Source organism: Pygoscelis adeliae, unplaced genomic scaffold (assembly GCF_000699105.1).
Source record: "Pygoscelis adeliae isolate BGI_AS28 unplaced genomic scaffold, ASM69910v1 Scaffold33, whole genome shotgun sequence".
Classification (NCBI taxonomy): Eukaryota; Metazoa; Chordata; class Aves; order Sphenisciformes; family Spheniscidae; genus Pygoscelis; species Pygoscelis adeliae.
Genome location: NW_008824413.1, coordinates 2,641,571 through 2,656,501, shown reverse-complemented (window position 1 = coordinate 2,656,501; position 14,931 = coordinate 2,641,571). Strand labels below are relative to the sequence as shown.

Genomic DNA, 14,931 nt, shown 5'->3' with positions numbered 1-14,931 from the left:
ACAGCACCTTGTTTCTTAAAATATTTGCATTGTTTAGTTTTATTGCATTTCTGCGTCTTCAGACAACTGCGAGCATCAACTGTTCACAAGAGTTACCATGCCAGCCATTTGATGCTAGAGCAGTTAACATTTTATGAGCCAGTTCTTCCACACGCACGATACGTATGTGATCTCAAAGGTGTGGAAAAGCAAGACTGGGCTTGTGCTTAACTTCTTGTGCCATACTCATTCACTGACTAACTAATACCAACACTTGAAATTTTGGTGTGTGTGTGTGTGTGCCTCCCCCCCCCACAAAGAAAAAACATTCCCCCCCCCCCCATCAGTAGCACACACTGTTTCTAAAATTCAAAGGTGCTTTCTAGATGCAGGTGCTTTTTACAGATCAGCAGGTGTGTGCTCTTCAGCAGAAGTTCAAATAAGTTAAATGGACCTTGTTTGACAGACACTTTACTAGTAGGCTAAATATACGGTATGCTGCCTTTTCCTGTAGTATTTTTAACTTCCAGAATGATTTCGCTAAGAAACATTCCCTGACTCCCCACTGTAGGCTTAAATGCAAACTGTTTGCAACTTCGAAATAAAAGGCTTTTCTGGATTTCCTTAAGAGTACCTTGGGAGAAGATTTATTTATTTATTTTTAAACTGGTTAAAAACATTGCGTTCCCTCCACCACCCCGAGATTTCTTTAGACTTTACTGTCTTAACCACAGTGTCGTTAAAATCTCTACAAATTATAGTGGACAAGCTTTACTACAAATACATAGTATTGCAACTTTGAAGTGTTAGGAAATACGTAAAATACTTGAATGTCACTTGTCACCTTTTTGTAATCTCCATGAATTTAATTTTACCACTGTTTGAGTACAAACTGTATCCTGGAATTGTTATACAGAACAAAACAATCATAACATCCTAGCAACCAAAGGTAAAATATGTGCATTTATTTCTCTAGCAGTTGTCCTGTACTCAATTAATGAAGTTTCTGCTTTCTACCAGTATGGTAAAAGTAGCATCTTCCGTAACTTGCTATGCATTTGGCTTATCTTTGTGTTAACAGCAGCTTTAAATCAGTTTTTTCAGAAGATTTGGTAATTTTTTCCTCCATGAAAAATCCATCACAGCATGTTGTAGGAGAACTAATGAAAACCTGTTTCTTTCATCAAAACCTTTATGACTGTATCTGTTCCATGCCACACCTTTTCCTTGCAGCTGCCTCATTCTCAATGAAGAAACCCCTCAAAGAAATCCCTTAGAATCTCCGTTGATGAAGTACCTGGCCACTAGTCTTTCTTGCATGATAGCTCTCACTGATGTTACTTTCAGGTTCTCTTGTGCTGTGTCTCTACCACGTTTAAGCTAGAAGGCAAGCTTGGAAGAGATACATGTGTGCACACATAGGTGTATTTATACATTTAAGTGGCAGCATTTTGCTCTTATAAAGTTTATAAATCATATTTGTATGTAGTTTTCAAAAAGTAGTTTGGTGTTCTTGTTTGTTTAAGTTTGGGGATGGAGGGATGGTATTTTGCAGCTTTTTGTGTGATTATGCTGTTTTGGGGGGGGAAGCTTTCTGGCTGTTTTTGTGGTTTGGGTTTAGGATGGGTTGTTTCGTTTTTTGGGGGTAGGTTGGTGGGTGGAGGGTTTTTTTTGGGTTTTGGGTTTTTTTTGGTTCCTTAGTAATTTGAAATAGTGGCAAAATAATGAAAAATCTTTCTTGCAGATAAGATTTCAACCTAATGATCACAAAACCATCAAAGAAACAGCTGATGAACTGAAGATTTTTGAAGGCATCAAACACCCTAATCTTGTTCGTTATTTTGGTGTGGAGCTCCATAGGGTAAGAAAACATAAATTATTGGGGCTTTTTTATAGGGCAGAGAGAAAATTTTAAGAAGCTTTGGATCATGGAGGTTTTACTTGAGAACATTCTAGTTTAGCTTAATTGTCTGGATATCTCTGTGAATTGCAGCGTGTCTTTTTTCCTCTGAATGTTGACGTCTCTGAAACATAGTTTAGAGAAATTTTTTGGAACTGGTAGATAAACAGAGAAGTTCACAATAAGTGAATAGAGCGAGTAACGCTGGAGCTACTCTGTGCTGCTCCTCTGTTTAACTGCTCTCAGAGCAAGCTATATTGTATACGGTATGGTAACTTGTGTGTGTTACCAGATAAAGACTGGACAGCCTAAAATCCTTCACTGTTAGCAGCAAAGGTTGTACCAATATCTTGTTGATTCCTGGAAAAATCTTGTGCTGGCATTTAAGTCTTGATGCCAGACAAGTATCTTAAGGAAGCAGATCCTTTTGGAATTCAGCTAGCGTCTCTTCAGAAGGAAAAATGAGTTTTCTTGCTTGAGCAGCAGAACTAATGAAGCTTGGTTTTCTTACGAAGTTAGGTTCCAGAGTTGCGTGCTGAGATACCCTACTTCTTATTACTCTCTGCTTCCCATGTGCCCTTCCCACCTCCCCCTGTGAGTCTCAGGTCCTTCCTGTATCTCTACCCAGTGAGGTGGGCAGGGAACAGGGCGCCTGGTGTCTGGCTGGAAAGCAGTGTCTGGTTTTGACTGATTTGCCCGATACGAATGGGTTGATTTGCTGACCCATTGCTGGTTTAGAAGGGGACAAAGGCTGCTTTCTGCCTGCATTTCTTTACTTGGGGACACAACTTTGGGTGTCTGTGCCATTGGGTCATTGGTTTCTCAGGCTGGTTCTAAGAGCTTAGTGTCTTTGCTATCTTTTCGTATAAATTAAGTCTGGCTGAAATTGGCTGGGCTTGGAGGCAGAGAAGGGGAACAAGAACCTAACTTTTCCTTAAAGTGAGCTAGAGTTGGCGTGCTTGTTCAAGCCACAGACAACAAAAAACTTGCCCTCCCCAAGCAATCAACACATGATATTGCAGGAACTGGGAGAGAGAGAGGGAAAAAAAAAAAACCACCAAAAAGCCCTAAACATCTTTTTACCTTTTTTCTAAATATGCACAGGATCTTTTTGTATTTCTGCATAATATACCTACATAATAATATACAAGATTTCCAGAGTGCTTTTTGGTTGATGCCAAAGTAACGTATTTTATACTGCCAAATAGTATCAGTTACATACCTACAAATGATGCAGATAGACGTGTAGCAGAGATTTTCCATAGCTGTGCAATAGAATATATTAGGTTGAAGCATGCCCAAGAGAATAGAGTTCTGAAGAGATGATTTATTGGATATTCCATGGTAAGAGGTACTTCCATTAAAACATTACATGGTACTTCCATTACTCTTTTCACAAACAGTGAAGGATGGAAGGAAAACTTGATCCTAATTCAGTGTTTAAAAAAAAAATTAAAACCCATGAAATCGGTTTGGTTCCCACAACAGGAAGAAATGTACATCTTCATGGAGTACTGTGATGAGGGCACTCTGGAGGAGGTATCAAAACTGGGCCTTCAGGAGCATGTCATTAGGCTCTACTCAAAGCAAATCACGATTGCTATCAATGTACTACATGAACATGGTATTGTTCATCGAGACATTAAAGGTAATGTTAACCAAAGAAGGTAATGTTGTCATTTCAGTGTTGTAGACGGGGGCGGGGGGGGGGGGTGATGGGGGACATCCTTGCACAATTAGTGCACATTATCTATACAGCCATGAAGTGTATAAAGCCTTCCACTCATTTTTCAACTTTCAATTTACAAGTTATTGGCTAGTTACATGCTTCTTTTTAAGTGCAGCACATAAAAAAAGTTCACAGTTGGCATTGCAAACTCCTAAATTCTGCCCATGATTTATATAGTTTCTGTAGAGGTTGTTAAGATTGTTGGGGATTCATCCAAACTCAAATTTAGGTCCTTGTATTTCTAGTACTAATATACTGAGTTACGTAATGTTGTTTTTCTTCTCATCTAAGCAAGAAACGGTGGTGTTTCTGGGAGCTGACAGGCCGCGTACAGTGCTAGAGTTGTTCGTCAGAACTTTTCCTTGTGATTCCCATTTTCCAGAAGAGTTTTAGTATTTCAGACAAATGGTTGATAAAACAGTAAAAAAAGCCTTGTTAAAAGAAGTTGAAGGGATATGGTAAAACTACTGATCTAGTGGTTTTTTTGCCATACATTTATCTACTTATGCCTGGCTCGCAGCTTTTGCTTACAAAATGAGCAGACTGGAACTACAATAACTGAAGGGGGGTTGGTTTTGGCATTTGCTTAAGGCACCCAGTGTCAGTCCACATTTCACATTCACTTTTCTTTTCTTGAGCCTTCCAAGAACATCCTTCATGTCTAGTTATCTTGTTTTTGTTAGTCTGGCATATTTTGCTCACCTATGGCAGAAACTTAACAGTAGGAAGGGGAAGCAATGCACGCAGTACGCCCTGCGAATGCTCATTTTATGACAAGGCAGTGCAACCCAACGATGCTGGGTTTCTATGTCCCTCTTGCTCACAGGGTTTTGAATCACCGCAGCAGTGTAGGAGGTTCCCAGTTGCTCTTGGTCCTTTGGCCTCGTGCTTCTCAGTTGGGAAAAGAACTATCTACGATCCAGAGGCCTCCCGCCCAGGTAGGCCACTCTTGAGTCAGTTTTGGCTTTTTTTTCCTAGAAAATACTTTCCCTCACTCCCATTCCCCACCGATCTTGCCTTTTCTGGTTCTCCTTCCTGACCAAAGGTTTCTCTCCAGTTGTGGGTTTCCCTTCGTGCTTTTCACAGTGCCCTCCTTGCCCTTTCCTTGATCATTCCATATCCAGGTTCTGCTTAGCTGGATTAAGCTCTCCTGGAAGCTCCTTGTGATCAAAATCCAAGGCTGGCTGACAGGGATTTCTTTTGTGCTGCTCTGCAATTGCTGATTTCTGGATATGTTTCCAAATAGGTCTTCCTCTCATCAGGGAAATGCAGTGAAGTAAGAAGAGCTGTTTAACAGAACTGTAATGCTTTGTTACCTGAGGGCATTTCTGTTGCAACAGGTTCCTCATACCAAATGTTGGGGTGTTCCTTGAGAATAACAGCAGCTATAAACAGAGGGTCACTGCAGACACATCTATGTATAGACCTTCTCGAAACTTAATGACGGAATATGAAGACAGACCACAGAGGGGATTTTTTATAAAGGGTGCTGATGTTACATTGGAAGTCTCTTGCTCTCTGTCTCCTTTTATGCTAACATTGCATCCCCAAGTTTTCAGGCTAACAGCAGTAAAGAAAACTCTGGTTCTACTTTTTGCTCTTACGTAGTCAGGTACTCTTATTTTTCTGATAGGGAAGAACGCTAATACGTCATTCAGACTGTTAAAACTGCTTTCCTACGGAAATCTCGCTGTCAGATTACACTACATCTCTCATGGACAGCTTGCTAAACGTCACTGTTGATCTTTCAGCAGCAGATAACCAATTCTTTGAGTAATTGTTTATACGTATCTCGCAGTTGGTGTCTGCAAGTACCTTGTGCTCAAAAATTGAGTCTTTCAGTTAGTAGTGTCCACTTGTGCCACCGTTGTCTTTCAGATGCTATTATGGCATCCCGTTCTGTGAGTGTAAAAGATGAAGCAAGACACAGCTGCCTTGAATCGTGCCTTTTCAACCCATGGTTGTGAGAGCAAACTGAGGGTAGTGTTGGCTGGCTGTTAACACTTGGCTGCACTGGTTTTTGTTAGTCTGCATCAATGTGTAAAGTAGTTGGTGCTAGTATGTAGCAGGTGATGAAGTCTTTTGGGATACTGTTTAATCTCTATTCTGGGTATTGGATTTTTAACCCTTGGGGCTAAGCCCAGATTCCTCAATTCCTACTTCACTTTTTGCAAGGTAGCTGTTCTGCTCAGTGATTGAGAATGATGGAATATTTAATGCTGAAGGGAACCTCTGGACATGTCTGGTTGAGCCCTCTGTTCAAAACAGGGCCAACCTCAGTATCAGATCCAACGTCAAATTCGATCAGATTGCTCAGGACCTTGTTTAGCTGAGCTACTCATATCTCCAGGGCTGGAGATTCCCCTTTCTCTGGGCCCCGTCCCAATGACTGACCTATCCCCATTGTGAAAAATTTTTTCCTGGTACCTCCTTGGAATTTGCAGAGGTTGCTGTTTGTGTCCATTGCCCCATATCCTTTCACAGTGTGCCTTTGAGGAGAAAGTCTGTTTCCATCTTCTTGATATCCTCCCGTTACACAGCTGAAAAGAGCAATAAATTCTCCCCCGGTCTTCCCTTCTTCAAGCTAAACAAACCCATCTCTCAGCCTCTCCTTGTACATAGTGTGCACCAGCCCTCTGACCATCTTGATGCCCCTCTGCTGGGTTTGCTCCAGTATGTCAATGTCTGTCTTGCACTGGGGAGCTGGAAAACAAGACGCAGCACTCCAAGTGTGGTCTTGCAAGTGCTGAATTGAGAGGAATTAATCACCGAGGTCATGCCTGGTGCTTTCTCTCTGGGAGAGAAGGGCATATTCCTGAAGAGTGCTCGGATTGCGTTTTCAGAATGAATACAGAAACTGAAGGGATTGCATCTGAAGCTTCAGTAAATCAGAAACCTGAGAATGAGACCCTCCAGGCCAGGAAGTCTTCATCAAAGTGTTACTGTGTTATTGTCCTCGTTAACTTTGTTGTTAGCTCAAAATTTCTGCCATTCTTGCCTTTGTGTCTTCATGATGAGCACAAGGGAAAGTAAGTCATACAACAAGAGATGGAAGGCTGTTCAACAGGAGACTATGGGCATGTGTCACGCTTTCTGAGAGACTGGAGTAAAAGAGGATGCTAAAGCTGATATTTTCTCATCAAAGGGTAGTATTTGGCCTGCTTGTTTCTTGAATTAATCTGGCTGCTGCACTGCTTAAGTACTGGCTGAGGAATGTCTACGAGCTGCCCCTCTTTGTGGAATTATGCCACAGTCTTTAGTGGGGCTTTTGGTACTGCTCCTCGGACTCACAGTATTTACATCAGCACCTTTGGAATATCACGCTAGCGTGGTTTTCACTGCGCTTAGTATGGGGCTGACTTGGCACAGAGATGCAGGGCATGAAATTTCAGTTTAAGTGCTTTGGGTCATAGCTATTGTTTTCTCTAGCAAGGGTAGTGGCTTTTGACATTTGCTCTTTGTTTTCAGTCTGCCCAGAAGGTCTTGTGGTATCAATGGCAGTAGGGCTGTGCAGAACTGGGCTACCTCTTGCCTCTGCCAAGTACATCCAATGAAGATGCTTTGGAATTGTGTATGTGTAGGAGGGGAGAAGAAACAGATGGGTGTGTTCTGCCTTTTTGCTGGTTTAGCCATGGTCTCCGGTTTTATTTTGCTTATTAACCACGCAGATATGGTAGGAATTTTGTTACATTTCCGGTCACGTTAACTGTCAAAGGTAAAAGGGATCCATCGTCCTCAAAGTACTGCCCTTGTGTCTCCTGTTCTCTTACCCAGGTCCTGCTGGATTCTGTGCAGGTCTCGTCTAACAAGATGACCCTTCTTAAAGACTCCTTACGGAGCTTGGTCTTGTTCTCCGAAACAGAGACTTTCGCAGTAACATTTATGCTAAATTGTCATTACTTTTTTAAAGGGACAAACTTTGGTTTGAAAGGCCTTGTAAGTAGATTCTGAACTGTATTAAACCAAACTATCACAACAGCTTTAGATTCAGTCAGAAGAGAGATCGTTGCACTTCAGCTCTGCCAGTTTCCACCCACTGCAGTAGTCAGAAACCACTTGGTAGCCTTCCATGAAATTTGCATGTTGCTTTCTTGAGGAACAGGAACGTAGGTTTCCAAAACATCCTTTTAAAAGCGTTTGCTAGTGATGGCCATTTTTCCTAAGCTCCTTGTGTGGGCTAAGCGCGTCTGCTTTCTGTATGACAAGTTAATTGCTTGAAAATCATTAGAAAAAGAAAAGCTGTGGGCAGTAGTTCAAAGGAAAAAGTTGCTGGCAGAGTAACTGTCACTCTTCTAATGCATTGCCCATATTTAGTGTCCCATCGAGCTGCCGCCTTGTACTGCGTTGGTGTGTTTCTGGATTCCCTTTCATTCAAGGAGCTGAGGGATGGTCTGCCCAGCTCTGTTACACGTGCCTGTGATTGCAGGGTGACTCTGGACACCTATGACCCTCTGATGGCAAACTGCAGAACCCAGCCAAAGAATTCTGATCTTGAGTATGTACAGGCACCTGAATGCCAGGAGTGGAAAACTTACGGACTCAATGTGCAGAGGAGTTGTATTTACTGGAAGTTAATTCTTCTTTCAGAGCTTGTGAAAGGCTTACATTGTAATGTAATTAAAGGTTGGAATTTATTTCTGTTAATGATTTCTCTCCCCCTTTTATAGCACAGTTCTGTGCAACACCTCTTGGACTCAATAAATCTTGCTTTAGTTATCAAGCATTCTCATAGTAGTTAGAGAAGCCCTTTGAGGAATGGGCAGGGTTTTGGCATCATTGACCTGCACTGCCTTTTTTTTGACTTGAGCTTTTTGAGGATTCTTTTTATTTTCCATGAGTATCTTGGGAATGCCCAGCCAAGCTAACTGGAAAAAGTCATTAACTAAGCGAACACAACACCAAGGAGGAGCAGCCAGGAATTCCTGCACTGACCTATGTTCAAGGTGGAACAAAAGTTAGAAACTTTTGAAGCTTGTATTCAGATGAGCCATTTTTGAAAGAATCTTCTGTGAGACATGGGAAAAGGCTATGTGTAAGGAAGCCCCCAGCGTTTGCCTACTCCTAGAGTAGGCGTGCAGTTTTGTTCTGTGCAAACCATTCATCTCTTCTCAAGAGAGATCACAGCTCAGGCTGTATTTCTGCCAGGTGACCCTCGCAGCCTACTTGTGGTTTCATCGTGTGATACTTGCAGAATCCAGGATTTGCCCTGACATGATGTATAGTGAGCTCCTTCTGCTCTACCTGTTTTCTGTTGGCTGGCAGCATGTTTTGGCAGGATGTTGAACGAAAGAAAACCACTGGTTATCAAAACCACTTGGCTTATTTTGCAGCGTTGTGTAGAGCAAGTGACTTGAAGCCAACTGCAGATTCCCCTTGGAGATTTTCAACTATGCTAGGGAAATTTTTTCTAGCGTAAGCTGGCAGTGTAGCCAGCTATTATAACAGTAGTCCTCCTCCAGAAATTCTTCTGGAAGTAGAGCACAACAGGAGTGGGCATTTGGTAGTACACGTAATAAAATGCTATAAGCTCCATTTTGCAAGTCTGCCGTGATGACACAGCTGTATGATATAATCTGTCCTGACCCAGCAGAACTGAAAAGATGGCTAGTGGGAGGTACGCAGCAATGGCCTCTGCCGGGAAGCTCCTTAAGGACAGGTGGTTTTTTTGCAGTGCAGCATTCACAAGGATAAGCACTGGAATTCATAAATTCCTGCCTGGAGGAGTAATTTCATAACAAGCGTGTATGGAAAGCTGATGAGTTTGCCTGCCATAGTGCTTTGTGTTTTGAACACTTCTTGTTGTCAACTTCCAGTACACCTCGTGTTAACACAAACCCACCAAAAATCCCATTGGCTAATGGTAATGTGGTAATTTGGGGACCATCTCTAACACTGTCATATTCCACACTTAATCCACAGGCAAAGATCTAAGTGCGACTTCAGCTATTACCTACTGCGTAACTTCCAAGAGTATATCGAGGAGCCCTCGTTCCTCAATTCAGCCCTAGTTTAACAAGCGTTACTGGTTTTCGTTGTGTTTCCTAGGAGCCAACATCTTTCTTACCTCATCTGGACTGATTAAACTAGGAGACTTTGGCTGCTCAGTGAAACTGAAGAACAACACCCAGACAATGCCTGGAGAAGTGAACAGTACTTTGGGGACTGCGGGTAAGGAAGCATGTGCTAGGCAGATACGTGTCTAGTTACCATAAAAGAAGATACCTCTGGCAAAAGTCTGGGCTGGAGTAAAATGAATATGTTTCGGGGAAACTTGATTTTAGCTTAGCTAGTTAGATGTGCTTTACATCCAGAAGCCAAAAACAATCAGTGAACGATGTGACTGGAAAGATAAAATTGTACTTGTCTGGTAACTATAAAGATGCTGGAGCTCGTGTTTTCTGGGGTTGTATCTTTCTCTGCAGCCTTACTGAAACAGTACTGTTCTTGCTGAACAGCTGCTTAATCTATTTTTAAAAAATGAAAATAATTGAAAGCATGTACTGTACCAGCATTTTCACTATCACTTTTCAAACTGAAAGACAGTTAGGCTGCAAACGTGTCAGAGAACGAGAAGGCAGCAAATGACAAAACTTACTAAGCAAAGCTGAGTGGTAATTCATTACAGATGTATTAAAAAGCATTTGGTTTGCCCAGATAATCGCTTAAGGTATACCGTTCCTTCTGCTGTATGAACTGATGACATCGTATGTGTTGTTTCAAAGCGTACATGGCTCCAGAAGTAATTACTAGAGCGAAAGGAGAAGGGCACGGACGTGCAGCAGACATCTGGAGCCTGGGCTGCGTTGTTATAGAGATGGTCACCGGCAAGGTAGGGATGTTTCATGTACTGAATGAGTGCAGACTGTTCGTAGCGGTTTCTCTGCAAATTCGGGTCCCACTCCCAGCAATTTGTCACACGCAAGTCTGCAAGTACCGGGGTGGTTTTTAATCTCCTGGGGTACAGAAATACATGCTCTATCAGACAGCAAGTTCCCCTCTAAACCTTGCACTTCGCAATTCTGTAACCTGTTGCAGAGGCCTTGGCACGAATATGAGCACAACTTCCAGATCATGTATAAAGTGGGGATGGGTCATAAGCCTCCTATTCCTGACAAAGTGAGCCCAGAGGGGAAAGACTTCCTTTGCCACTGCCTGGAAAGCGACCCAAAGATGAGGTGGACGGCCAGCCAGCTCCTCGATCATCCTTTTGTCAAGGTTTGTCTCGTGGCTTTGGCTATAAAGACTGTAGATGGGAATTGGAACAGCTTTGAGTTGGCAGCATCATTTTGCAGCTGTGCTGCAGGGCTTTGCATCGCGGCGGGAGGCTGGTATCGAGTTGATGCTGTCCAGAAAACACGGTTTGGCAACTTCTCAGAAACACCTGTGATGTTGCTAGCGGACATTTGACTAAAAGGACCTGGTGTGCGCCGTGCAATAAACTTTCACTGCTGTTTTGAGATGCATTATCTTTATATTAAAAAGACTTGTCAAACTTCAACTGAGTGGTAGCTAATTGGATCTGAAGGGCTATGTGCCTAAAACTTCAGGGAGTACGTATGCACAGACTTCTATAATACAGAGATAAGGGTCCCCTCCATAAAAAGTGAAACAAGCACATGCTTGAGAACTCTACCATCCTCAGTGCGAGGGTCTGCTTTCCTTTTAAGTTCCTTCTTAAGTTCGTATTGAATGTTTATCTGGCAACTGGCATAACAATCTGCAGTTCTTGCGTGAATGGCAAATATTCACAGCTACAAACTTAGGTGTATTATAACTTCTTTTCTGAAGAAGTAGGAGCACAGTAGGTTATTGAATTCTGTCCCATTTTCCAGCGTAAAGTTGTTCACTTTGGTATTCCGGTTCAATGACAGCGTGTTTGAGATCATCACACCCATGGCTCCCATCGGTGCAACTGTAGCCAAATCCCATCCGTCGCAGAGGCAGAACGCTGCCTGAGGCACGGAGGAGTTGCGTGGTGACAGTGGAAACATCAGTATTTGCGTATATAGTTGTAATTCATTATCTGTATAACAAGGGAGAAAGAAGAAAGCTTCCAAGATGTTCGGTGAAGGCACTAAAGGAATGGATCCGTTGTCATCGTCTCGCTGCAACAGGGAGACAATTGAATTAATTGCCTTTTGTCCTCTTCACAGGTTTGCACAGATGAAGAATGAAGTTACTCAGTCTCTGGCCTTTTTTACTCTGGCAAGATATCTTTTAATCACTACTGTATGTAATATTTACATAAAGACTGTGCTGAGAAACAGTATAAACGTTGAACTTACGAAGACTGCACAAGTGACGAGCGTCACTTTCTCTGCTGCTCCTGTATGTTTTACTTGGCACGTGTTGCTCACGTGACGGTGTCCGCAAGTTGGAAGAAGCTGCATGTTTCAGTGAAAGTGCCATTACTACTGTATATGGACCATACCTTTTTTTGCTCTTTCTCCTGTTTCTCATTTGATTGAGAACTGTAATGTTAATATGTAGTATTTTTGAACTCTTTAGGTTCAGAAAGATGCTGTAGTGTTACCAGGCGTTATGGACCTTGTTTTTTAATCTGTTTGTTGAGTGCACTGACTGTGAACTTTTACTGGGTTTTTTGTTTATTTGTTTTTGGCAAGCTTCAGATTTGTTATGCACAAGGCTGATTAATGAAATTTTAAAAAAAGTTTTTTCTCAATAAATGGTTTATTTTAGGAGTTGTTGGTGAAGGGTTTTTCTTCTGAAAATAAATACCTGGGGTCATGTCACATCTTAAACTTTTTTTCAACACTTGTTTAAGACTGCTAAGCTAAGCAAACTGGAATAAGCTGCTCTCATATTGCAGTAGTCAATGTATTGTCAAGTTCAGGATGCGTAAGCAGCATCTTTCTTACACTGCACAAGTGACATAATAGAATTAAGGTCCCCCTTCATCCCCTCCTGAGGAAGTAAGGTCACGTGCAATTCCTGACACTACCCATTACATAAGGGATAGAGTCACAGTCTGAAATAACTTTCTTCTTGAATCCGAGTACTGCAAACAGGGAAGGTTTTCATGGCATTTCTGTGGCCAAGAGGAGAATCAGCTAAGATTATTCTTGTGCCCTGTTTCGCAAAAACAAGAATGTACTGTTAAGAGCTTTTTAAAACTGCTTTCTGATCCTGGACTTTGATTCCCCCCCCCAGTTGTTACCAGTCTCAGAAAATGGAGAGAAGTTAGAAGTGGTTAACAATTAGAAGAGACAGTCTGCAAGTTGTGATCTATTTAGATTATTATTTTGTTTGGCTTGCTATTACAAACAGATGACTTGCACTAATGCTTACAAGTAACAGTTTTAAGTTTACATATTCCCGTTACAGCTTTAGACCTTAAAATGGGTAACTTACTTACTTATAAAACAGAGAACTTGCTTTTAATATTTGGCTTTATTCTAAAGTCCTGTCTCTTCTCTTAATCCACAAATCCTTTGTAGCAGCTGGGTGAGCTGTTGAGAAGGTACCACGAAATCTGACATTTAAATCTAGAAAAGCACGAGCCTCACTGTGCAGGTCACCAGTGCAGTGTATCTAGGCTCTCAAGTAATACAACGCTGAATTTAAACAAAGACAGACTTTCCTTTCTCTTCAGTTCTCTATTTTCAGTTATGATAGGAGGGGAAGTACATTGTCATCCTCAGCAACAGACTACCAAAGTACCTGAGGTAAAAGTCCCCCCCAGCCTGCTGTGTGCTTCAGGTTGAGGTGTATCAGAAGTACCCGAGCAGTTTGCATCCTCATCTGCCTTGTTTCAGGTGCCCTTGTACACAAACTGGAACCCCAGACAGCTTTTAGGAGTCAGGATAAAAGGTGGAGAGTAAACTGTTACTAGTTCGTTGTCGCTGACCAAAAGAAAACTCATTCACTGCACGTCAGCTTTTTATGCTTTTATTTTTGTATAAACAAATGTTAAGACTACTTTTGTTAAGGCATTTGTAGAACGTAACAGTTGCTTGTGGGGATGAGGAGCAAACACTGCTTCCGGATGACACGAGTCATTCTTTTAATACAGTGAACCGGACGAGTTTAACTCTGGCAAGTACCATTAAGCTTTCTCTGCTTGCCAGTGAACGCTGGAAGGGCCCAGTGGTGCAGTCCTTGGGCGCCGGAACTTGTAGAAGCGCTTAGGAGGACAGATCCAGGAGCGGCGTGTTTGGCCCTCAGCCTGTTCTAAGGGTTGGTCCCAGGGAAATGGGTATGAAATAGTCTAAATACTTTCAGAAGTATTTACATGTTTGGTATTTTCCTTTGGGAGAAGTAGCGCTGCATGCAGCTGGAGAAGAAAGGACTAAGATTCATAAGGAATGTGTCTCCCTACCAGCATGTTAAATCGGTGGCTCTCTAAAAAGGCAAAAAAGCTAGTCTCTGTCACTACAGGACTATGTATTTGCTGCTCAGAACTACCCACCTGTGCGTATAGGGTTTTGCCACCCTGAGAAAAGCCCACTGTATCTGCCAGGTAAGGTTTACAGTAAAATGCTAGCTCAGAGAGATCTCTTCCCTCTCCCACCCCCACCCATTTTCAAAGTCCTGTGTACAGTGTCTTCAGGCCCTGATGCATTACTACGGGATAGCTGGACCTTCAGACACTACTACAGGTTATAATACTCCATTTTCTACTGTTAAGATTGTTTTAGCAAATAGAGGTGCAGGGCATGTGCTTTATTAAGAGAATAGCTTTATAAGCGTGGCAGTACTCTCTGATCTCAGGCTCTATTTACTTCATGTGTTGAAAAACTACGCTAAAGCCCATGTTTACGTTCATGACATCATACAACCTATTTCAGAAAGCTTCAGAGCATAGGGAATGCATGTGTACACAAGACGGGTGGGGGGAAAAAAGCCTCCAAAACTAGTCCCTCACGCTTCCCAAGGCCTATTCCTTCCTTCACGGTGTACGTTTTACTGCCCCCACTCTCAAAAGTGCTTTTAGCATGGGGCAGTAAGTAAAGTCTACTACACCTGCTCTTTAGGTCCTGCATATTAAAAAGACTAGTTTCTACGTGATCTGAGGTACTGAACAGCAAATGCATATTTCATGGAATGATTCATATTCTGATGTATTAGCCACTATTTCTTCTGGCCTCAGTTTTATTACAGGAAAAAAGAAATGTTTTTGATACCAGCTGCTGGCGCTAAGACTGCTCACTTTCTTCTCTAGAGACACACAGGCCATTTATTTCTAGACGATCATGGCTTAGTCCTACGTGCAATGAAAATGTACCGTCATTGCAAGTGTCAATCATAATCCCCACTGCTCAGTATGAGTATCTTTAGATTTTAAAGTTTGGGGTTTTTTCAA

The 14,931-nt window shown here is 42.1% G+C and overlaps 1 protein-coding gene across 1 annotated transcript in view; it reads left to right on the top strand.

Moving 5' to 3' along the window:
- Window positions 1-12,310, top strand: part of MAP3K4 (mitogen-activated protein kinase kinase kinase 4) — a gene marked incomplete at its 5' end in the record, with an annotated part of 58,554 nt that extends 46,244 nt beyond the window's left edge. The window contains 6 exons of the mRNA XM_009320760.1: window positions 1,724-1,840; window positions 3,368-3,527; window positions 9,654-9,776; window positions 10,331-10,437; window positions 10,644-10,823; window positions 11,762-12,310. Of these exons, the coding sequence (XP_009319035.1) occupies window positions 1,724-1,840; window positions 3,368-3,527; window positions 9,654-9,776; window positions 10,331-10,437; window positions 10,644-10,823; window positions 11,762-11,782 (708 nt within the window). The remainder of the gene's footprint in view (window positions 1-1,723; window positions 1,841-3,367; window positions 3,528-9,653; window positions 9,777-10,330; window positions 10,438-10,643; window positions 10,824-11,761) is intronic.
- Between the last annotated feature and the right edge of the window lie 2,621 nt (window positions 12,311-14,931).